At 41.6% G+C, this 26,013-nt stretch overlaps 1 protein-coding gene across 1 annotated transcript in view; it reads right to left on the bottom strand.

Moving 5' to 3' along the window:
• Positions 1 to 26,013, bottom strand: part of golim4a (golgi integral membrane protein 4a) — a 99,360-nt gene that overhangs the window by 55,241 nt on the left and 18,106 nt on the right. Inside the window, exon 2 of the mRNA XM_048604582.1 lies at positions 10,388 to 10,462. Within this exon, the coding sequence (XP_048460539.1) occupies positions 10,388 to 10,462 (75 nt within the window). The remainder of the gene's footprint in view (positions 1 to 10,387; positions 10,463 to 26,013) is intronic.

Here is a 26,013-nt window from a genome sequence, read left to right as displayed (position 1 = left end):
TTTGTGTGGTATGTTGGTAAATAAGCTGCTGATGCCAAAACAGCACATGGACACGCTATGGCGCTCAACACAAAAGGTCTTCATTAATTCATTCACGGGATTAGGGTGCTGCTGCCTAGGCCAGCATTTATTGCCCATCTCTAATTGCCCAGAGGGCAGTTAAGAGTCAACTACATCGCTGAGGCTCTGGAGTCACATGTAGGCCAGACCAGGTAAGGATGGCAGTTTCCTTCCCTAAAGGACATTAGTGAACCAGATGGGTTTTTCCAACAATCGCAATGGATTTATGGTCATCAGTAGACATTTAATTCCAGATTTTAATTGAATTCAAGTTCCATCATCTGCCGTGGTGGGATTTGAAACCAGGTCTACAGGACGTTACCTGAGTCACTGGATTAACAGTCCAACGATAATACCACTAGGTTATTGCTTCGTCAATAAGTATAGGTCCACAGTTCCCTGAAAGTGGCATCACAGGTGGGTAAGATGGTCAAGAAGGCATATGGCATGCTTGCCTTCATTGGTCAAGGCATAGAATGTAAAAATTGGCAAGTCATGTTGCAGCTGTATAGAACTTCAGTTAGGCCACATTTGAAATATTGAGTATAGTTCTGGTCGCCACACCACCAGAAAGTTGTGGAGGCTATGGAGAGGGTATCGAAAACGGTTTACTAGGATGTTGCCTGTCTTGGAGGGTATTAGCTATGAGGGGAGATTGGATAAACTTGGTTTGTTTACACTTGAACATAGCAAGGCTGAGGGGGCGACCTGATAGATGATGTTTAAAAGTATGAGAGAGGCATGAGTAGAATGGATAGTCGGAGTCTTTTTCCCAGGGTAGAAATGTCAATTACTAGAGGACATCGGTTTAAGATAAAAGAGGACAAGTTCAAAAGGGACGTGAGAGGCAAGTTTTTTGTTTTCACACAGAGGGTGTAAGCGCCTTGAATGCACAGCCAGAGAAGATGGTCAAAGCAGATACAAGACCAGTATTTAAGAGGCATCTTGAAAGATATATGAATGGGCAGAGAATAGATACAGACCACAGAGAGGTAAAAGGCTTTTGGCTTAGAAAGGTGTCATGTGTTGGCATAGGCTTGGTGGGCCAAAAGGTCTGTGCCTGTGCTGTACTGTTCTTTGTAAGTACTAACTTTCTGTGATTCATAGACTAGGATATCCAGAAACCTCTGCATCTCACAGCTCTGCAATCGTTCACTTTTTAGATATTATGCTTCGTTTGCATTCTTCAAATGGGACAATTTTAAATTTTCCCACATTCTACTGTATTTACAGATCTTTGCTGACTCACTTTAACTTATTTACATCTTTTTGCAACCTCCTCATGTTCTCTTCATAACTTACTTTCCTACCTTTGTCATCAGCAAAGTTAGCAACCATATCTTCAGTCCCTAAATTTGCTGATGTCACAAAGGTAGATCAAAAAGTAAGTCATGAAGAGAACATAAGGAGGCTTATAAAGAGATATTTCTCAGAAAAGATTTGGCTGAAAATGTTTCATCAGTTTCTATGCAAAATGATGCTTCCTGAATACTACACCAACTTGAAACAATGGGAATTCACTGAAACATTTCAAGAAGTGTTCACATCAATATGCTAGAATGACTTCATTTATGTGAGCTCAGTGCATTCGCTGCCAACAGTCCATCCCTAGAAGGATGGTGACAGATACAACTGGCAACTCAAATCGACCAATTTGAGGACAAGGAGAACTGGCAGAAGATTGTAAGTCAAACACTTCGCTGCTTGATCAGCCACATCAGCAAACAGAGTGAAAGTCACAAATTGGGAGAAGAATTTGTCTGGTTCAGTGCCAAATTTTTAAAGAATTGTGAATCAGAGAACTGAATTTATTCTACAGATAAACACAGTGAAGTGCTATATTATTTGCAATGCTGTGATGAGCTTTATTCGATATGAATAATTTTTTACTGTAAAAGTTTTGGTCATTTAAATAATTTATGTAAACTGAAAGATACTCCTGATTAAAAAGGATGTAAAGGCCAGAGTTTGTCTTATGCTTTCTAGGTATGCGGGTGTCATTGGCAAGGACATCATTTGTTGCTCATCCTTAACTGCCGTTGAACTGAGTGGTTTGCCATGCTGTTTCAAACAGCAGTTAAGAGTCAATCACATTGCTGTGGATTTGCAGTCCAATGTTGCTCAGATCAGGTAGGAATGGCAGATTTCCTTCTCTAAAGGACATTGGTGAACTACATGTGCTTTTATGACATCAATGATTGTTTTCATATTCACTATTACTGAGCCACATTCTAGACTTACTAATTGAAGTTAAATTCCACAGCTGCCATGATGGAATGCTAACTTGCGTTCACAAAGCTTTAGCCTGGGCCTCTGGATTACAGATCCAGTAACATTAACATTGCCTCCATTGCCTCCCTTCCAAATCTTATAAAGTTTTTCAAAGTGGGGATCAGTCCCAGGTCCTTTTCCAGCCAATGTCAATGGTTGGCTTGTCTGTACAAGCTGAAGAAAGGAGGCCAATTAGTAAGCCACATCCATCTTTGTGTCCAATTTAGAGATGGTGAGTGGCATACAGACATGGAAGGGTTAATCAGAGGGCCCAACAGCAGTGCTAACCTGGGAAAGATGAGCATTGCTGAAGAAAAGCAAAGCAAGGGATGGTTCAAAATGGAGGCATTCATGAAAGATTCCAGAATAAGTAATAAAAAGCAAGGTCCAGAACTGTAAAAGTCCTCAGTGTGGTGGGGAATGTGGTGGAGAGTGACGTAGTTGCTTGTGAGACGAGGGTCCTGAATTTAAGTGAAGGAAATTATGATGTTATGAGGCACAAGCTGGCTATGATAAATTGGAGATCGTTAGTTAAAGAGATGATGGTAGATAGGCAATAGTAAACATTTAAACAGTGCGTGGACGAACCGCAAAAGCCATTCATTCATTCCAGTCCGGCATAAAACAAGAAACATGGACAGACCATGGCCAACAAGGGAAATTAGGGACAGTGTTAACTCCAAGGAAATAAACAATAGACTGGAGGATTGGCAACAGTTTAGATTCCTGGAAAGGAAGACAAAGAGACTGATTAAGAGGGAAAAAATAGAGATTGAGTGTAAGCTTGCAGAAACACACAAACCGATAGTAAAAGCTGCCACAGGCACGTGAAGAGAAAAATCAGTACAAATATAGGTCCCCTAAAATCAGAAACAGGGGAATTTATAATGGGGAACAAAGTGATGGCAGACCAATCAAAACATACTTTAGTTCTGTCTTCACAAAGGAAGATACAAATAACATGCCCAAAATACAGGGAATGGGAAGGGGAAATAGAAAGAATTTTTTATTAGTAGAGAAATGGTATTGGAGAAATTAACAGGATCAAAGGCAGATAAATCCCCAGGGCCTGGTAACCTTCACCCCAGAGTGATTCAGGAACTGGCCCTAGATACAGCAGATGCATAGTGGTCATCTTCCAAAATCCTACAGACTCTGGAGCAGTTTGTATGTATTGGAGCATAGTTGACATAACCCTACCATGTAAGAAGGTAGACAGAGAGAAAACAGTGAATTATAGACATCGGTAGTGAGAAAAATGTTAAACTACATATGAAAGAAGTAATAGCAGAGCACTTGAAATATAGTGACAAGATAGGACAGAGCAGACATTTACAAAAGGCTTGACAAATCAGCTAGAATTTTTTGAGGATGTAACTAGATGCTTGGATTAAGAGGGGTGAGGCAGTAGGTATGGTTTACTTGAATTTCCAGAAAGCTTTCAATTTGGTCCCATGTAAGAGATGAGCGTGCAAAATTAAAGCAGATGGAATTGGAGGTCACATACTGGAATTGATCGAGAAATGGTTAGCACACACGAAACAAAAAAGAGTACGAATAAATGGGTCTTTTCCAACTGGCAGGTATTGACTAGTGGGGTACTGCATAGATCTGTGCTTGGACCCCAGCTATCCACAATATATGTTGACGATTTAAATAAGAAAACTATGTGTCATATCTCCAGGTTTGCAACTGACACAAAGCTGTGTCGGAGTTGTAAGGAGGATGAAGAGAATCTTCAGTGCAATTTGGACATGTTAGATAAGATGCAGTATTTGTGGATAAAGGTAAGGTTGTGTGAGACAAATACACGCAGGAAGATTATAACCTGAAAGAGAATAGATTGGGAAAGGGAGAGTTGCAACAAGTCCTCAGGGTCTTTGTGTACCTGTCATTCAAAGAACACAGATGCAGTACGTGGTAAATAAGAAAAATAGTACGTTGACCTTCACAGCCAAAGGATTCGATTACAGAACCAGGGATGGCTTGCTGTAACAGTACAGAGTATTGGGAAGACCCTACCTGGAATATTGCGTGCAGATTTGGTCTCCGTATCGGAGGATGGATGTTCTGGCTATTGAGGGAGTACAGCAAAGGTTTACCAGAATAATTCCTGGGATGGCGGCACTGACATATGGGGAGAGACTAGATTGATTAAAACTATATTCACTAGAGTTTAGAAGAATAAGGGGAGAATTTGACAGACACCTATTATAATTCTAAAAAGGATTAGACATGGTAAACACCAGGAATGATGTCCTTGATGACCAGGGAGTCCAGAACCAGGATTACAGTGTAAGGATAAGGAATAGGCAGTTTAGGACAGAGATGGGAAAAAAATTCTTCAGAGAGTGGTGAACCTGTGGAATTCTCTGCCAAAGGAAACTCTTGAGAGCAAAATGTGAAAGACTTTCAAGAAAGATGTAGATGTAGCTCTTAGGGATAAGGGGACCATAGGATTTGGGAAGAAAGCGAGAGCAGGATACGGAGTTGGATGATCAGCCATGATCATATTGAAAGAAAGACTAGGCTCAAAGGGCTGAATGGCCTAATCCTGCTTCTATATTCTATGTTTCTAACTTGCCTCAAAAATATGTGCATATACGATTGTATGTCTTAGAGCCTTATGACTCATTGATTTTTCTTTATTCTTCCATGGATGTGGGTGTTGCTGGCTCAGTCAGTGTTTATTGCCCATTCTAAATTGCCCTTGAAGAGATGAGGCGATCAAAGGGGCTGCTTGATCCTGAATAATGTTGGACATCTTGAGTCTTTTTGGAGCTGCAATCATCCAATAAAATGGAAAATGGTCCATTTCGGACTTCTGTTTTGAACATGGTTTGATCATTTTTGGAGATGGTCATCAACTGGCACTTATGTGGCACTTGCATAATACATATTCTGTGTACATTGTAGTATTGACTCTAACTAGAATAAGGCTCTCACTTTTAGAATTCAAACAGGTTGCTTCAGTCAGGTTGGGCACCTCACTCATTCTCATTTCAGATATAGGCTGCTTAATTTCTGGACAGATGGCCAACAACTGAAAATCACATACCACTGCAAAGGAATTTAATGCCCTACAGTGCAGCAAGGTAGGTAGCCTGGGGGCATTTACTCAGACAGGCGGGATTTTGGCTCCTTCCAGCTCGAACTGATCGAGTCCATGGCAGAAAGGCCCATCGACATTTATACCTACTTAGAGTTTCATCTCCCCATCACTTGTTGGGTGTGGGTTGGAGTGGGTGCATGATATGCCTCATTAAGAATTCCATTTGGCAGACATAAAAAGAAAATTTAACAGAACGTCACCTTTGCAGATAAGCATAGACCATCCTGTTGGTAAATTGATAATCTGTGCTCAGTTGATGCCCTGAAAAATGGCACAACACAAAGCAATTTCACCCCCTTCTTTATGAACCATTCAAGCTCACATTGGTAAAGACCAATTTTAAATCATACATTCACCATTTCAAAAACAGTCACGCAATCAAGTTCAGGTCCACACATGACAGGCAAATGACATCTTTAGAGATACTGTTGACTATTGGCTACATAACAAAATTCCTGAAATTTTAACTCAAATCCAGAAACCTGTAATGTTAATTAAACTGCCCATTTCATCAGGCATTGCAAGCAATATGTTAACTCCCATTGACAAGAAATGCTCGGAAGGGAAAAAAAACAAAGTAGCAAAATTACCAGAACGGCATGAGCAAGCGCGAATGGGTTAAAAATAAAAAAAGCAGTTGGTGATTAGAAATTGCAAACCCACCCAATGTATTACTGTTACTCCATCTGTAAAAGCATGAATAACAAGTGCTCTTTTTCAGGAACAATGCCTTCACAGTGAATGAAGTGTGTCCATCTAAGTTCATCTTCATAGTGGATTTTGTTTTCTTTATTCATTCATGGGATGAGGGCATCGCTGGCTAGGCAGCATTTATTGCCCATCCCTAATTGCCCAGTGGGCAGTTAAGAGTCAACCACATTGCTGTGGGTCTGGTGTCACCTGTAGGTCAGACCAGGTAAGGATGGCAGTTTCCTTCCCTAAAGGACATCAGTGAACCAGATGGGTTTCTTCCGACAATCGACAATGGATTCATGGTCATTATTAGATTCTTAATTCCAGATATTTATTGAATTCAGATCTGCTGTGGTGGGATTTGAACCCAGGTCGCCAGAACATTATCTGGGTCTCTGGATTACCGTTCACCGATAATACTACTAGGCCATCACCTCCCCTGTGGGCCTCATGGAGTACCTGTGCCTAAAAGAGATGAAGGTCATTTTTATACCTGGCAACCGTCACATCTATGAAGCAGCCAAAAGATGCTGATGTCATTTTAACTTGGAAACAGCTTTACTGCAGGAAATGCTTTGTGTAAAAAGTAATTGCTGCACACGAAGCTGGCACTGACATTTTCATCCGATGGCAATCCACATGATCCTCAGTATGAAAGGTGCTGAAAGGTGAATCTATTGCTGACTGCTTTCAGCAGGATAAATTTATCACAGCAGCAGAGGGAGCAGCTGAATCCAACTGTCAACAATCCACTGAAACACTGGACAGCCAACACTGAAGCAGAAAACCTGTTTGAAGGCATGTGCTCCATGCTACCATAACCATTTGTCTTGAAACTACATTGAGGAATGTGACAGAATATTACGAGAAGTCTTGCTAGTCCAATCACAATATCAATGCAATCACTGCATCTTTTAACAAACTTCCAGGCATTGAGGCGAGATACGCATTAGGCAGCGATGAGTCGCCTATTAAGGAGAATTACAGGCATTCATGACATTAATAACTGCACATCTCACCTCATCGATATGCAGCTCCTTGTTGTACCACCTGCCGTGGGCAAACATGATGCTAAGAACTATCAACATGAAAATCTAACTGGTACTTGTTGAATTCAGCTCGCTGCTTGCTCCAAAGGATCTCTACATTGGCGTTTGCAACAGCGATTGCCAGAAGTTGTTGCAAGGAATATTGATAGTGGTAGAGGACAAGCCTTGATGGAAGGTGTGTCTAGCAGCAGATACGGAGTATGTGAGAGGTACTGGAGGGAAGATGGTGGAACCTATGCTGCCAAAGTGAAGAAGGTCATTGACCTTCTTCCTATATTGCCATGCACTCCTCCAGATAGCTGCAACTCCACTGACCAGGACAGCAACCATGGATAAGGCTGGCAGGGCCTGGCACTGGAGCCTCCACTGCCACTGCAGCCCTGCACCACCCCACCCAGCAGGACTTTCAGGTTCCTGGCTTAAAAGCAGGGCACCAATTTTCCCTTCTCTCTCATGTCATGGGCAAGTATCAGGAACTGAACAGGGAAGCAATGGATTAATATTGCTATCCAGGTGCACAAGTAGCTTTTATAGAGAGGGATGCCGGTCCATTCTGGGATATCCCAGCAATGGTGAGTGGTAGAATTGGGAATATAATTGGGTGATAGAAGCGTAGTAGAAACACAGTAGGATGTTAATGAGTCGAGTTTGGTAAAATATGAAAAAGATCTCATGAGGCATCATGGTGAGAAGCTTTCATGAAACTCAACCAAACTGACACTTTGCCAAAACAATATAAGATTCAGAAGATAAAAACTGTTGATGGCATGTGGGAAAATATTACTGCCAATGAAAATGAGGAGGGACAATGACTACATTCAGTGGAGGATCCAGCCCTACTATTGTCATGGCATCTAATTATGTGTGATTGCTGATGGAGTTACTCTACCTTGCATGTCATCAAGAATGTTGTGAATTAATGTACTGTCAGCAGGAAGCAAGCAATAATGCTTCAAGCATTTCAAAGCATTACTTACCTCATGTTACACAGGTTAGACAGTGCTCAAGTTTTCAATACATGCAATATAGTTGTTTTGCTGCTTTATTACAGTATTTAATTTTCTTAGGATGTTATTTCATTACAATTACTTAATTCCTGCCACAGGATAATTCAGTTTTTTCTTAAAGAATAATTTGAAGAAAGATTTGTCCAAAAGTCACAGTGGGCATGAATATCACAGTCACCCCACAAGAGACAACTGCAAGGAAATGTTCAAAAGAAAGACAATTAGACATTAAGCAGCTTTCCTAGCCAAACAAAGGTTTATTTTAGTACCAATAAGAATGGCATGAAATTATTAGTTTGAAACTTTATGTCATATTATTAATAAAAATCTAGCATTGTGATACACTTGGAATTCACTCTGACAGTCATTGGAGAGGTTGCAATTGCAATGAATTTCAAACTTTTCTGCAATTAAACTGATGTATCAAAATAAAGTATCAGCACCACTATTGCATTCCCAAAAGACAGCACTTTAAATGACTCTCAAAAGCAGGTTGTTGATTACATGGAGGGCACTGTATTTAACGGTAACCTTCAGGGGGTCCAAACAGAAACAAAATAGCCTGTTGGGTTGAATGGTTGAAAATCATCTTTTTTCTTGTCTTGGAATCTCAAACAAATCTGTTACATCACGATTTTGAGCATTTTCACCAGAAACTGGTCTGAACACTTAATAAATTGAACATTTTGTTAGGCACCAATGTTTATAGAATGCTGCCTGCATTGGCTGAAACCATTGAGCTTTGTCTGATAGTAGGACACATCCATAACTGCAGTTCAAGGTAGACAGATGTAACTTGAAAACACATTAAATACGTACACTACACACATAAACTAGACACAATCAAATGTACAATCTATCTATTCTTTAATTCCAGAAAAAAATCAAGAATCCAATTCCAGTGTACAAAACTGTGTGCGCAGTTAACAACAAAAACAAAGCATGACTGACAAATAACAGTTCAGTAATAACTGTCCAAAAAGAAAACTGTGATAATTACAGAACTGAGTGGAGAACTGAGCAGTATATGCCAAAGCAGTTCAATCTGCAACAGTGCTCTTGGATTATTTGCCAATCTCTGGACTTTGCTGCAATTTTCCCTTTCAGGATGGTTCATTGTCCCTACAGGAACAATATTATGCAAAAAAAGTTAGAACCGCTCTGATAACCTCAAATCTTCTTAATCTTTTCCATGCTGTTCTAATTTTGTAGATCTGCTGCATTCTTATTTTCAAGTTTGCTTCTCCTATTCTGCTATCACCATGGTCTAAACCATTAGATATCTAGTTGTGGTCACTATGAACAATCCTGTGGTCAGAAGATTCCCATACTAATTCCTGTCCTCCCTTGGCCTATACACTAAATAAATATCACACCTATCAGGAGTTAATTTCTGTTAAATGTTAATTTTGCATTGTATTTTAAGAACTGCAGAATTCTAAAATCCAGTGCCTGTTTCTTGGCCTCTGACAGTGATGACAGAACTTAAGACTTTTATAATTGTGTAAGAATTTGTCTTAGTTGACAGTAAAAACAGATATTATAGGATTGACTACCCCTTATATACTGCAGTGAAACTGAATATCAGGCTCCTTGCATAGTCAGCAGCTGGGATGATTTCCTCCTTTTCACCACTACAAAAAAAAAATTTCTACATTAAACAACTTAAAAAAGAGAAACCTAAACACTTCTCTGCCAGCAACGATAAGGTTAAAGGAGGAGGGATGCACAAAAAGCCATGGTCACAGCAAGAATGTTACAAGCTTACAAGACTGCACCATAAAAAAAAACTTGCTCACAAGAGCACTTGTACGTGGGGGGTAAGTAAACAAGTGAAAAAGAATGAACACACTTATAACATTACAGTGAGATTGAATATTTCCTTGAGATAGTAGGAACTGCAGATGCTGGAGAATCTGAGATAACAAGGTGTAGAGGTGGATGAACACAGCAGGCCAAGCAGCATCAGAGGAGCAGGAAAGCTGACGTTTCGGGCTTAGACCTTTCTTCAGAAATGGGGGAGGGGAAGGGGGTTCTGAAATAAATAGAGAGAGAGGGGGAGGTGGATAGAAGATGGATAAAGGAGAAGATAGGTGCAGAGGAGACAGACAGGTCAAAGAGGCGGGGGTGGAACCAGTAAACGTGAGTGTAGATGGGGAGTTAGTGAGGGGATAGGTCAGTCAATATTTCCTTACCTTCTTTTGCTTTTTTATGTTCATTTCTTTCTTTTTGTAGTGATTTTTCTAATCTTGATCTATGTTCATAAACAACTGCAACAAAACACAGTTGAAAGTCAGTTCATCTCTTATTTAATTTTCAGGCATTACTTTTGACCAAAAGGATGTATTGGCACTGGAGGGGGGTGCAAAGGAGGTTCACTAGGTTGATTCTGGAGTTGAGGGGGTTGGCTTGTGAGGAGAGACTGAGTAGATTGGGATTATATTCATTGGAATTCAGAAGATTGAGGGGGGATCTTATAGAAACATATAAAATTATGAAGGGAATAGATAAGATAGAAGTAGAGAGGACATTTCCACTGGCAGGTGAAGCTAGGACAAGAGGGCATAGCCTCAAGATTAGAGGGGGCAGATTTAGGACTGAATTGAGAAGGAATTTCTTCACCCAGAGGGATGTTAATCTATGGAATTCCTTGTCCAGTGAAGTAGTTGACGCTACTTCAGTAAACGTTTTTAAAAAAAGGTAGATTTTTTTTGAACAATAAAGGAATTAAGGGATACGGTGAGAACATGGGTAAGTGGATCTGAGTCCACGAAAAGATCAGCCATGATCTTATTGAACGGCGGAGCAGGCTCAAAGGGCCAGACGGCCTACTCCTGTTCTTATGTTCCCCTCTCGAACAAATAATAGCATACGCAAAAGGTGAAAATAAGCATAAATTATGATTTACCAATGATTAAACATTTTGAAAGGTTACCTTCCTTTGCAAATGCAAAATATTAGAAAACTGACAAATTTAACTGCCCATTTAGGCACTTTAAAAGGAAGTTAATTTAACTTAACTCTGTTTGTTTATTTCACTGTTAGCAATTACATATATTACAACTGTACAGCAATTACAGGAAATCTACTCCCTGTATTTACTGCTGAAGTGACTAATGATTTATTAACAAAGGCTACTTTATAAGAGTCAAAAGCAACACGAATTTCAATTGTGCTCAGTTATTTTAGCAAGTATCTGTTTTTCTTCGCAGAATGCATATGTAGCAGGTGCAACAATTTCTGAATAAAACTACTGAACTGCTATAGCAGCTTAATACCAATATTAAAGCAACCACATTACGGGATTAATGAAAAGCAATTACAACTCATAAAATCAAACAATTTTTTGAACCATACATAGGAGTGTTTGAATAAATCAAAAGGCAGAATTTTCTACTCCCTTAAGTGGTACAGGACATGACGAGAAAATTGGGAAATTACAGCAACAACAAAAATCGGAATCTCAGTGTTGACGAAAATATTACCCATTTTTCCCTTAAAGTTTAGGTGTAGTTTCAGAAACTCACTAATAAACAGCGACTTCCTTATTTCCATACATTTGAATCTCATTATTAGCTCAATTCCCTACAAACAACTTCCAATTCTCCTCTCTTTCCCTGAGAAACTGACAGAGCAAATTCCAAACATGGAAGTCACAGCAGCTACCCGCTAGCAGCCAACCTTTAGCGAAATCTACCTTCATTGAACATCCCTGCTTGGTCCATGGCCACCATTCTCCTCCACCTTTCATCCACGCAAGTCAGCACTGGCAAACCACCAGCCTCACCACGTCATCAATTCTGCTCTTGGTCTGACTCCATACCGATTCAGTTGTTCAACACTTGACTTTGGAGTGGAGTGACACAAGCAACTTACATGCTTCTGTCAGGTCACTTTGCATCTTCCAGATGCATCTTATTGGTCTTCGCTTTATTTCTTAGTACTCACTCATTCAGATCATACTGGGAGGCTGCCAGCCTCTGTGACTTCCATCACTTTCTAGCACAGAAGGCAGCATGTCACAGTTCAGAGCACTGTAACAGTCAAAGGGATGTGGACATGTCATTGAATGGCACTGTTCAATGTCAACGTCATACCTACAGCAAGTGGCCAATGGCTTACATGGTGAACACACTGCAAGCACCTCAACTAAATGGCCATGTCTGAAAGTCCTAGGGCAGCACTCCTTACTCGAGTCAAGCACGAACCCTTTGGTTGTAAAATGTGCATTTTGATAAGGCGAGATACCTCAATGTTCCTTAGCGAGGCACGACATTGACCTTTCAAAGTCTCCATACCAAACTGGGTCGGGGTATAACTTCATGGTGACTGATGTGAGGGCTCAGGAGTACCATTTGTGAAATTAGTTATTTTACTAATACCATCAAGGACAGGTACATCTGCAATAGACAGGTTAGTAAGGACAAGATTAAGTAGTTGTTTGTTGCCCCACCTGCTGCATGCCCAGTCTGGAAGAAATGTCCTTCAGGACCAGGCCAGCTCAGCCAGTAGTCGTGCTAACAAGCCACTCTTGATGATTGATACTGAATCCCCTCCACTGAGCCCAGCACCACAAATAGCATGCATTCTGTTTACTTGCTGTCCTTGCTTCTTCCCAATAGAGTTTAACATAGAGGAGCACTCAACTGAGGAGGACAGTCAGCAGGAGGGATCCCTGCTCATGCTTTGACCTGACGTCATGAAGTCAATGTTGAGATCTCCAACGGACACCTCAACTTGAAAATATATATGTAATATATATATTTATATATCACTGTACTGCCACCGCTAGTGGGACAGCCCTGACATTGAAGGGATCAAGAAAATGAAAGGTTAACACAGGGCTTTAGGTTTTAATTAGAGACTCAAAGCTGTACAACTTTTAAAATTAAAGAAAAAGAACATAGGGAACCATATCCGAAGTATTTATAATTCTGTAAAGTTTAAATGATACAGATTTAAATATACTCACATGAGTGTAGATTTTACATTAATAATCCTTAAATGCGCTGGAAATTTAAAATTAATGTTTTCCTGACATATAGCTAACTCCTACATGACAAGAAATCGTTGAAGAGATCAGTGCTGATGCCTCTAAAGGGAAATTGAGCAATCCTGCGAAGGAGAAGGGAATAAGGGGTTAAGGTGGTAGATTTAGATGAGGAAAGTTGAGAAGTTTCAAACACAGCATAAACACAAGCATGGACTAGTTGGGCTGAGTAGCCTGTACTTGCGGTGTATATCCTATCTGTTGCCATAATCCTGTATATGATAATGTGGAGGAAGCAGCTTCATATAAAAAACAGCTGCACAAATGCCCAGGTAAGAATGGAAATAGTGATTTCTCAGAGTTATAGGCTGAAATGATCAAATCTATGATATGGCACTTCTACGTAAAGAGGAAAAGCAAGGCTGATAAAGGAAATGTGAGAATGAATGAATGCACAGGCGTTTTGATCAACTGTTTTTAGGATCTCAGGAGTATTTGGAAGGAACTTGTGCTTGGAGGCAGAGGATGTGGGGAAGATCCTAAATGAGTACTTTGCATCAGTACTCACCCAGCAAAAGGACACGGAAGATAGTGAGATTTGTGTGGTGGATGCTAATATATACTACGGCATTTTGAGATAAAGAAAGAAATGGTGTTGGATCTCTTGAAGAGTATTAACGTGGATAAGTCCCCAGGGCATGGTGGTATCTACCCCTGGTTATTGAGACAGGCAAGGGAGGAGATTGCAGGGGCTTTGACCAAGATCTTTGTATCCTCGTTAGACACTGGAGACGTCCTGGAGGATTGACAAGTAACTAATATTGTTCCTTTGTTTCTGAAGGGAAATAGGGATAATCCTGGAAACTATAGACTATTAGAAGCTATTGGAGAGAATTCTTAGAGTTAGGATTTATGCATATTTGGAAAAGCATGGCCTAATTAGGCACAGTCAGCATGGCTTTGTGCAGGGCAGTCATATCTTATGAACTTGACTGAATTTTTCGAAGAGGTGGCAAAGGTAATTGATGAGGCTACAGCAGTGGATGCTATCTACATGGATTTTAGTAAGGATTTCAACAAGGTCCCTCCTGAAAATTAAGATGCATGGGATCCATGGTGACTTGGCCATGTGGATTCAAAATCGGCTTGCCCACAGAAGGCAGAGGGTAGTGGTGGATAGGTGTTTTTCACGCTGAAGGTCCATGACTAGTGGTGTTCTGCAGGGACCTGTACTGGACCTTTGTCGTTTGGATAAAAATGTAGATGGGTGGGTTAGTAAGTTTGCAGATGATACAAAGATCGGTGGAGTCATGGATACCATAGAAGGTTGTCAAAGGATACAGCTGGATATAGATCAGTTGCAGATATGGGCGGAGATATAGCAGATGTAGTTTAATTTGGGCAAGTGTGAGGTGCTGTATTTTGAGAGATCAAATGCTAAGGAAGAATATACAGGTAATGGCAGGACTCTGAACAGAACTGATGTATAGAGGGTTCTTGGGGTCCGCGTCCATAGCTCCCTGAAAGTGACCACACAAATACATAGGGTGGTAAAGAAGGCACATGGCATGCTTGCCTTTATTGGTCAGGAACAGAGTACAAGAGTCAGACTGTCATGTTGCAGCTTTATAAGATTTCACTTAGGCCACAGTTAGAGTACTGCGTTCAATTCTGGTTACCACATAACAGGAAGGATGTGGAGGCTTTGGAGAGGGTACAGAAGAGGTTTACCAGAATGCATGCCTGAACTAAAGGGTGTGGGCTATAAGGATAGGCTAGAAAAACTCGGGTTGAGCAGCAGAGGCTCAGGGGAGACTTGATAGACGTCTATAAAATTATGAGATGCATAAGTAGGGTTGACGGGCAGAACCTTTTTCCCAGAGTTGAAATGTCTAAAACTGGGAGCATGCATTTAAGGTAAGAGGGGTAAAGTTCAAAGGAGACGTGAGGGGCAAGCTTTTTACACATCAGTGGTAAGAGTCTTGAGTGCACTGCCAGGGCTGGTGTAGAGGCAGATACAAAAAGGGTATTTAAGGGACTTTTAGATAAGCACATGGACATGCAAGGAATGGAGAGATATGGACCAAGGGCAAGCAGAAGGAATTAGTTTAATTAAGTATCATGTTCGGCATAACATTGTGGGCCGAAGGGTCCATTCCTGCACTGTACAGTTCCATGTTCTCTATGTTCTATTTACATACAAAATCTTGCTCAGGAATGGATGAGGTAGAGTTAATATCAAGGCAGATTGTGTCTGCTAAATGGAAGAAACAGACAACAGCATGAACTTTTGTTATTTTGCACTTTATATATTTTGTGCCTCCAAAATCCAGGTCATAAGGCTATTGAACGTTTGCCTCATTAGCAGAATAAGTGGACACAGAAGTCTAACTGTTAACTTAGAAATGGTGAGTTGCTGGAATATCAAGGAAATTTCATCCTCAGTTGAAACTGTGTTGTATTTGCTGCAAATGCTTGATACATATTTCAGTATGTTTCCACATTGACTCCCTCTAATTTAAAAATACTGTGTCAATTGATTGCTGGCTAAACATGTTCAAACAAAATGAGAAAAAATAAATAGATTATCCTCCCTGAGGAAGGAACTTGATGGACTCTCCACTGCTTTGGTTCCTAGTGAAAACTACCACAACAAGGAAAATCCTGAAAGTACCAAATTGGATTGCTCACTATACTACAGCTGCACTTTCACAGCATCATACTTTAAACAAAGGCAAGGGATGAGAATATAAAACTTGGGAAGGAGACTGTACATCATGTTGTAACCTATCGATAACACAGTGTGGAACTGGAGGAACACAGCAGACCAGATAGCATCAGAGGAGCAGAAAAGTTGACGTTTTGGTTTGGGACCCTTCTTCAAAAATGGGAGGGAGGAAGGGAGCTCAGGAATAAATAAAGAGGAGGGGTGGGGCTGGGGAAGGTAGGTGGGATCATGATAGGTGAGTGCAGCTAGGGAGTACTGGGGATTGGTCAGTGAGGTGGGAGGGGCAGATGGGTGGGAGAGAAGATGGACAGGTTGTGTCAGGTCATGGAGGCGGGGATGAGAGGGACGGTTGGTAATGGGATGAGGCTGGGGGTGGGAAGATTTTGAAAGTCCACATTTAGGCCATTGGACTGTAGGCTCCCAAGGCGGAATATGAGGTGCTGCTCTTCCAGTTTCCGGATGGTGTCATTGTGACACTGGAGGAGACCCAGGATGGACTGTCACCCAGGGAGTGGGAGGGGGAGTTGAAATGGTTCGCGACTGGAAGGTGTTGTCGTTTGTCACAAACCGATCGCAGGTGCTCTACAAAGCAGTCTCTGAACCTCCGCTTGGTCCCACTGATGTACAGGAGCCCACATCGGGAGCAGCGGATGCAATAGACTACATTGGCGGATGTGCAGGTGAACCTCTATCTGATGTGAAAGGTTTATTTGGTGCCTGGGATGGGGGTGAGGGGGGAGGTGTAGGGGCAGGTGTAGCACTTCCTGCAGTTGCAGGGAAAGTTGCTGAGGGTGGTGGGGCTAGCGGGGAGTGTGGAGCAGATGAGGGAGTCACGGAGACAGTGGTCCCTACGAAAGGCAGACGGGTGGAGAGGGAAATATCTCTTTGGTTGTGGGGTCGGATTGTAGGTGGTGGAAGTGGCAGTGAATGATATGTTGAATCCGGAGGTTAGTGGGGTGATATGTGAAGACAAGGGGGATTCTGTCTTTGTTTTTGTTGGGGGGAGGGGGTGTGAGGGCAGAAGTGCAGGAAATGCAAGAGATCCAGTCGAAAGCATTTTTGACCACTGAAGGCGGGGGGACGTTGCGGTCCTTGAGATAAGAGGGCATCTGGGATGTTTGGGAGTGGAACACCCCATCTTGGAAACAGATGCGGCAGAGGCGGAGGAATTGGGAATAGGGGATGGCATTCTTGCAGGAAGGTGGGGGAGAGGAGGTGTAGTCTAGGTAGCTGTGGGAGTCGGTAGGCTTCAAACAGATATCGGAGGTCGCCACACCAACACCGGGAGGCCCCTATGGGAGGTTGCCACACCAACACCGGGAGGTCGCCAAGCTATGCTGGGAGGGCACTGCGCCAGAGGTGGCCAGGATTTCTCATTCGCCAGAGACCGTGAATCAAAGAAGAAAACCAGATGCAGCAGACAAGCTCCGGTTGGAGCATTCTACTCTGCTGCACCTGTAACCAAGGTGTGCCAGTCTTGATTACTTAGCAGTGTTTGTGTCTGTGAGGCAGAAGATTGTGGGTCAAGATCCACTCCAGAAAACATACGAACAAAACAGAGCTGATATTTTAGTCCAGGATGAGGGATGCTGCAATGTTGGGGGCCAACTTCGGGACGTGACATTAAACTGAAGTCTCTTTGTCTCTCGGGTAAATGTAGAAGAAAAATGACAGCGTTCAAAAATCACTTGAGTTCTCACAGTATCGGAACCATACTTTTTGCTTAACTAACTAAGCAACACATCCAAACATCAATCTTGCTGCTATATGTAGTACATTGCTGAGTTCAAATTGTGTTTACGTTGCTGCAGCAATCATCTGTGGAGAGTTTTGGAATAACCTGAGGTGATATTTCAATGCAGACATTTTCTTCATTCATTTTGCTGATTGAATCTGAATGAGACTGCTCACAGCCTTAGCATCTTGTCGGACTATCAACCTATCACATAATCTCTCCATCAGCAAGACTACCTATTTGCATACCTTAAATATCACTGTTCTTAGTCACTGCCTCAGCCAACCTGCCACTGAAACCCTCCATCCCTGCACTTGTTACCTCAGGACTAGATGATTCTGATGCTTTTTTGACTGGTCTCCCACCTTCCACCCTCTGTGAACTACAGTTCACTCAAAACTCTGCTGCTCATATCCTAACTCAAGCTGAGTCCTGAAACAAAAACATAAATTACTTGCAAAACTCAGCAAGACTGGCAGCATTTGCGGGAAGAAAACAGAGTTAATGTTACAAGTCCAGTGATTCTTCATCAGAACTGATACTTCATTTATAGCAGTCTAACTTCCACTTCAGCTTGTAGCTCCAAAATTAAAAATGTGGTCTCTTACAAGACCATATGAGGCTGAGCATGCGAAGACTCACTGAGGTTGAAAAAAAAGTATTGAATACTTACATCACAGAATCTGATCCAAATTCAGAATTGTCAGTATAATTAGTGAAGTCACATATTACTACTTTGCAAACAATTTAGTTTACTATAATAATGTATTGGTACCTAACGTACTGTATTTTGCTACTTCTTAATTTAAACTTTTGTTAAATCCAATTTGTAGACTAGAGCTTACAATACTTGGCATTCTACAGTCATTTTTGGTCTATTATCCACAGCACTAAAATGACATTATCATAATTTGCTACAAATGTCAAACAGGATCTCCTTTTGACTTTCACAGCGACGGAAATTTTTCTGGCCTTCCACCTCATTAGTCTATAAAATATTTGTAGGGGTACACAGTAATATCTATCAGCAAAGTAATCTCCCTCAGAGGCAATCTGCATTAATTGCACTTGCTTTAGATTTTCTATGACAATAAATTTATACAACATACTTATGTGCATTAGCATAGCATCGTTTCTCTAAATTGCTGTAATCAATGCAGCTGGTCAACAAGCCCAGATTAAATAACCTTTGGAGAAGATCACCATAATGATTAAATTCAATCCCATTGAGTATGCCATATTTCCTGCACCTGCATCCACTACTCTCCACTGCATGATTTATATAAGTGAATTTACCACATAGAAGCTGAATCAGGATTACTAATCAATCCTCGCCATCAATCTTTGGGGTGCTATTACGTACAAAGACATCAGTCATAATAAAACCATCTCTCCAGAGTCTCAGCAACAAAATAAGCAGGTTGTAAAAATTATTCTCAAAGCCAACATCCCATATCTATGCATCCATCTAAATGATCATCCTCCACTTGAATTTTGCGATGATACAGTAATTGCTTATACTTAAAAGGGTTTTATGTGCAGGTTTCGCACTAATAGCACCTTACTGCCATACGTACATCAACTGATTGTCTACCAAACAAAAAGATGCTGACTAATCATCCCCCTGTACTGAATGTGCCTCTACTTGACATGTACCCAAATACATCAATATTCATTTAATTGTTTGCTCAGGTGATGCATTAACCTAGCAGGTTATAAAAAAGTGCTGCAAATGACTGGCTAACATCCAAAATATAAAGTAAATATATGAAGGGTATTTTTTACTGTGAAGATTATAACAGTAAAAAGATTGATTCTCTAATCCAGTCACCAGCAGTACAATATCTCTTCAATCAAACTTGGCCATCCTAAGTAATAAAAAAAATCTTGAACAAGTTCTTAAGCAATCAGATTTCAATGTTGAAATAAATAATTTAAAACCTAACTATAAATATTTCACATTAAGTGTCCCATGATTTCTAAGTATTTGTTGCAGAGTCTGATCCAATGTTCACTTTAGTCTTTGTAATGGTGATCATTTTAATCTTACCAGACATCGGCTTAAGTTTAATTTTTGTCGAACTCCATAGAGGGTTTCTGTCTGTGAGGCCAAGTGAGTTTTCTCGCATTATCATACCAAACCCACTTCATTACTGAGATTTCGCACTCCTATGGGACCCTCCCGGTCCGATGCTAATCCAATTTGTCGATGTACCTACGACTGGTGGGATGTCCTAGCAGCCCTGGTGCTGGCGACATGTTTAAAAGTCTGTCATACAACTGCTCAAATGCGAGCAAACCAAAACTGCCGTGCAGTTTGAAAAATTAACCTAAAAACATGGCAGACAAGTGAAATTAGCGCCCTACTCTGTGGGTAGGGATCTGGACATCCTGGTGGATAGGGTGGTCCAGAGGAGGGCTGGCCTCTTCTCCCAGGACAGGCAATGGAGGTCATGATAACAGACCCTGCCAGCCTGGCCTGGGGTTGCCACCCATGTCAATGATGCCCAGCAATGCCACAAGAATGTCAATGACTTTCCCCATGCTGCCAGGTAAGTGCCACTATCTTTTTGTTACCTCACACTCTCTGTGCTACAACCACCTCCCACCTCCAACCAAGGCCCAAAATCTAACACTCTCATTATTGCATGCAGCATGTTCTCTCACTAGCTCTCTCCCACCAGAACCCTGCTAGCCTTGCATGCCTCTGTGCTGCCTATTCACTCACTCAGGACACTTCACCACCTTTCCCCCACCTACATCAACACAAAAAGCTGTACCACCCACTTTCATCTCACACAATCCATGTCCTTCTCTCATTGCAGGAGAAAATGGCTAATAATAGAGACGAAAGCGCCAGGATGGGTGGGGGTGTGCATGACATTTGGTTTCTTGCCCACTATGAAAACAAGATCTCGACCTTTGCTGGCAAGGAACCGAGACTGGTCCTGTGGAGGCAGAGAAAGATCATGTCTCAGCAACCAAGAAAGAATTATTGTCCATTGCTGAACTACTTTTCCACTACAACGACTGTGAATGTATTATTAACATGCCACAATATCTACTCCTTGTCGATGATGCATTCTCTTTTGTATCTCCATGCAGGTACCTGCAGCATTACAGTAATCCTGACAATCAGGGAGACACTGTACGACTTTTCGTCCTCCACTGCGTCCTGCACCCTCCATTAGCTCAGACACGGATTCTTCGGTGGCTGAGTTAGCTAGACTAGAGCCAGGAACTCCTGCTGCCACATCTCCACAACCAGCTGAGGAAGAAACCCCTAGGTCACTGGCACCTGCTCAGCCTCAGGTAGCCCATGGTGCTAGAAATTCATGACTTCACTGACCTGCCCAAGCAGACACAAGTGCAGCAGTCTGGTTTGTCAGGTACACTGGGCAAGCTAACACAAATTGAAGGACTGCAACAATAACTTTGGGAATCTGATGCTTCTGTTTGCCTATCACCATGGATAGATCGGTGACTGCCATGGATATGGCACAGACCTGCACTTTATTGCTACAGCCATTGATTCTCAGCACAAACAGCAAGGCGATAGGAGGACAGAGGACCTTCAGCTCACTCTAGGCATCTCTTCTCACAAAGAGATAGTGCCGTACTAGTTAGCAGCCAGAGGAGAAACTACACACGCAACCCCGAAAGTTTCCACTCAGCACACTCCAGAGTTGACTAGTTTTCCTATCTCCCCTCTGCCTGCCAGCACGTTTGGATGAATGTCTGTCTTTTCACAACTACAACACAACCTAGCCATGCTTAGAATTACATGATGCTTTATGGGCCAGGTGTGAAGTGAGCAACTCCTGCACTTTCTGCAGGTTATGGGATCATGGAAGGCGATCGCTACATTGGCAATCTGGGTCAATCTTCCCAGGCCGCAATACATTGCTTTTGCATCACTTCCATGAGTGGGATTGATTCCTGATGTTATATGATGTGGTCAAGAGTGTTTGGGGTTACCTGTAAATATTGTCATTCATTGAAAAGATCCAAGTTGGAATAAAAGATTTGCAATATGTATTGTTTATGTACATTGTACAGATATATTCCATATTTGGAATATTTTTGTTTTATTGCAGTTGCTATCACTTTACTCAAATAACTAACTGGCAGGAATGAGAACAAGAAACAAACCATATGTTTTATAACAAAAGCAATCTATTAAAGTTGCCAGAAATCTGCAATAAGAACAAAACTGTTGAAAAAAAACTCAACAGCTCAGTTAGTATCTGTAGAAAGAAACAGAGTGAACATGCAGAATCGTATAGGAGCCTGAATGACATGGGCTATGGCAAGATTTGGCAGAAGCAGGGGAGAAGTCAGGTCAAGCACATCTTGACACAAAACAGCTCATACCATCTTTTATGCTTCTGTCAGGCAAGTTTCTTACCAGGCTGTGGTGAGGTATCTATTAAAGTGGATTAATGCTCGTTAACTACCTTTTTAACAGCACATCTTGCCTTATCAATATGCAGCTTCTTATTTTACTAAATGCACTGAACAAACTAGATGCCAAGAATTCACAACTTGGAAGTTAGAATGAGTAGTTGGCAACTTCAGCTCACCACTTGCTCCAAAGGACTTCCATATTTGGACAAGTCCACATTTGACATGTGGGAGTTGTTAGACATTCTGATGAGATTTCAGGATCAGCATGTTCCAGTAAGGAGGAAGGAAAGGATGGCAAGGTAATGGACCCTTGGATAATGCAGGAGGTTGTGAATTTAGTCAAAAAATGCGTATGTAAGGTTTAGGAAGCTAAAATCAGACAGGGCTGTGTGGAACATAAAGAAAATAGGAATGAACTCAAGCAGGGAATTAGGAGAGCAAGAAGGGGCCGTGACATTCCCTTGGCAAGTAGGGTTAAAAAGAATCCCAAGGTAGTCTATACATACATTAAAAACAAGAGGATAACTAGGGAGAAGGGAGGACCACTCAAGAATAGAAGAGGGAACTTGTGCTTCGAGGCAGAGGACGTGGGTAAGATCCTAAATGAGTGCTTTGTGTTGGTATCCACCCAGGAAAAAGATAGTGAGAACTGTGTGGGCATGCTAATACACTTGGGCATTTTGAGATCAAGAAAGAAGTGGTGTTGGGTCTCTTGAAGAGCAGTAAGGTGGATAGGTCCCTAAGGCCTGATAGTATCTACACAGGTTATTGAGAGAGGCAAGAGAGGAGATTGCTGGGGGTTGACCAAAATCTTTGTATCCTTGCTAACCACTGGAGAAGTCCCAGAGGACTGACAAGTAGCTGATGTTGTTTCTCTGTTCAAGGAGGGAACTAGGGATAATCCAGGAAACCATAGGTCAGTGAGTGTCACATCAGTGGTTGGGAAGCTGTTGAAGAGAATTCTTAGGCGTAGGATTTGTGTGCTTGTGGAAAAACATGGCCTAATTAGGGACAATCAGCATGGCTTTGCACAGCCAGGTCATGTCTTACTAACTTGATTCAATTTTACAAGGAGGTGAAAAAGGTGATCAACAAGGGTAGAGCTGTGGATGTTGTCTACATGGAGTTTAGTAAGGCTTTCGACAAGGTCCTTCATGGTAGGGTCATCCAGAAATTAAGATGCATGGGATCCATGGTGACTTGGCTAGGGGTATTCAGAATTGGCTTGCCCATAGAAGGCACAGGGTAGTGGTGGAAGGGTGTTTTTCAGGCTGGAGGTCAGTGACTAGTGGTGTTCTGTAGGGACGCGTACTGGGACCTTTGCTGTTTGTGATATATATAACTGACTTGGATGAAAATGTAGATGGGTGGGTTAGTAAGTTTGCAGACGATGTAAAGATTGGTGGAGTCATGGGTAGTGTAGAAGGTTAAAAGATACAGAGGGATTTAGATCAGTTGCAGATATGAGCGGAGAAACGGCAAATGGAGTTTTATCCGGGTGAGTATGAGGTGCTGCATTTTGGGAGATCAAATGCTAAAGAAAAGTATACAATTAATGGCTAGACTCTGAACAGCACTGATGTACAGAGGGATCTTGGGGTCCACTTCCATAGCTCCCCGAATGTGACCACACAAATACAGAGGGTGGTAAAAAAGGTGTATGGCATGTTCGCCTTTATTGGTTGGAGAATTGAATACAAGAGTCGGGATGTCATGTTGCAGCTTTATAAGACTTTGGTTAGGCCACACTTAGGGTATTGCATTCAATTCTGATCGCCACATTACAAGAAGGACGTGGAGGCTGTGGAGAGTGTGCAAAAGCGGTTACCAGGATGCTGCCTGGATTAGCACTTGAATGGTGAGGCTGAGGGGAGACTTGATAGAAGTCTATAAAATTATGAGATGCACAGATATGGTTGACAGAATCATTTTCCCAGAGTTGAAACGTCTGAAACTAGGGCGTGTGCATTTAAGGTTAGAGGGGAGACTTCCAAGGAGATGTGAGGGACAAGGTTTTTACACAGAGAATGGTAGGAGTCTTGAGTGCACTGCCAGGGGTAGTAGCAGAGGCATTTATGATAGGGGCATTCAAGGGAGTTTTAGATAATCACGTGAATATGCAATGAATGGAGAGATATGGACTAAAGGCAGGCAGAAGGGTTCAACCTGGCATCATGTTCAGCATAAAATCTGGGCTGAACGGCCCATTCCTGTGCTTTACAGTTCTATAGTCTCTGTTCTATCTTGGACACCAGGGGCCAAGATCTCAGGGTATGTTCCATTGTACAGGCTACACACACTCCATGTTCAGATATTGGCATCTGACATGAGCCAGCCTCTAAGAACCATCATTGTATATTTCCAGTTCACATACACTACGCTCAGGAACACAAATTAGGTGACTGCCACAGATTCTGAGATCTAGCAGTATAAGTGTGTGCTGGATATGGGCACAGACCTGCACTCCACTGCTTACAGCCATTGATACTCAATACAAACAGCAAAGCCACAGCAGAACAAAGGAGTTTATGCTCACTCGAGGCGCCTCTTCTCAACACAAGCATGGCTGATTGAACGCTTAAATGACTTTTTCCCACACTATCACCAAACCTATAACGTCAATGATAATTAAACATTTGTCACCATCTTCCACAGCCCTCTAAAGAAGAGAATTCCAAAGAATTCTGAATAAAAACATTTCTCTTGATCTCAGTTCTAAATTGTGCTCCCTGGTTCAAGACTCCCCAGTCAGGGGAAAAACCTTCAGCTATCCTGTCGATCAATATAAGTATTTTGTAAGATCTGCTCTTATTCTTTGATGTTGTAGAGAATACAGCCCCAGTTTGCCTACTCTCTCTTTATAGGACATTCCCATTATCCTGGGAACGAGTCTGGTGAACCTTCATTGCAATCTCTCTACTGTAATAATGCCTGTCTTGAGATAAGGAAACCATAATTGCACACAGTATTCAAGATGTGGCCTAACCAAGCTCCTATACAATTAAAAGACTTCACTACGCCTGTATTCAACGTCTTTTTCGATAAAGGCTAACATTCCACGAGTATTCCTGGTAGCATGCTGCACCTGCATATGAGCCTTCAGTGACTTACGAACAGAACAAAAGTTCCTTTGTACATTGATACTTTCCAACTTCTCACTATTTAAGATTACTCTGCACATCTGTTCTTCCTGCCAAAGTGGACAGCCTCACATTTTTCTACTTTAAACATCATTTGCCATGTTCTTGTCTACTCACTAAGCCTGTCCAAATCCTCCTGAAAATGTTTTATATCTTCCTCACAACACAAATTCCCATTTATGTTTGTATCATCCACAAATTTGGATATAATACAATTGGTCCCCAACTCCAAATCATTAGTATATATTGTGAACAGCTGGGGGTAAGTACTGATCCTGTGGTACCCCAAAAAGTTAGCCAATGTGAAAATGACCCATTTCTTCCTACTCTCTGTTTGTTAGTCAATCCATGCCAGTACCTTATGTACTAAATGCTAGCCGTTTTGCTGACCAGCTTCCTGCAGAGAACCTTATCAAATGCCTTCTGTAAATCCAAATATACTACAGCCATCAACTCTCTTTTATCAATTTTAATGATAATTTCGGTACACGTGACAATAAAATCAAAATCAAAATCAAACATCCTATACTAGGCGCTTCAACATAATGCTCTAGAAACCATCTTGAAGACATTTCAGAAACTTGCCCTCCATCATTTTGGTGCTCAATTGTTTTATTCTGTCAAGATCCTCTCCACATTAAAGATGAGGAGTTGAATGAGAAGCAGCCTACCATCTAACTTTAGTCTTTCTGCTCTACCTTGGGTTGTTTTACTTCTGGAAAGTAAAAAGGGCGGAAATTAAGGGTGGCACAACTATTACTTTTGGTGCAAACAGAGAGGTGTTACTGAACAACTGAGTAGGCAGCACAGCGGGAATGCAG

This window comes from Rhincodon typus, chromosome 13, assembly GCF_021869965.1.
Source record: "Rhincodon typus isolate 14 chromosome 13, sRhiTyp1.1, whole genome shotgun sequence".
Taxonomy (NCBI): Eukaryota; Metazoa; Chordata; class Chondrichthyes; order Orectolobiformes; family Rhincodontidae; genus Rhincodon; species Rhincodon typus.
This window is presented reverse-complemented; position numbering and strand designations above follow the sequence as displayed.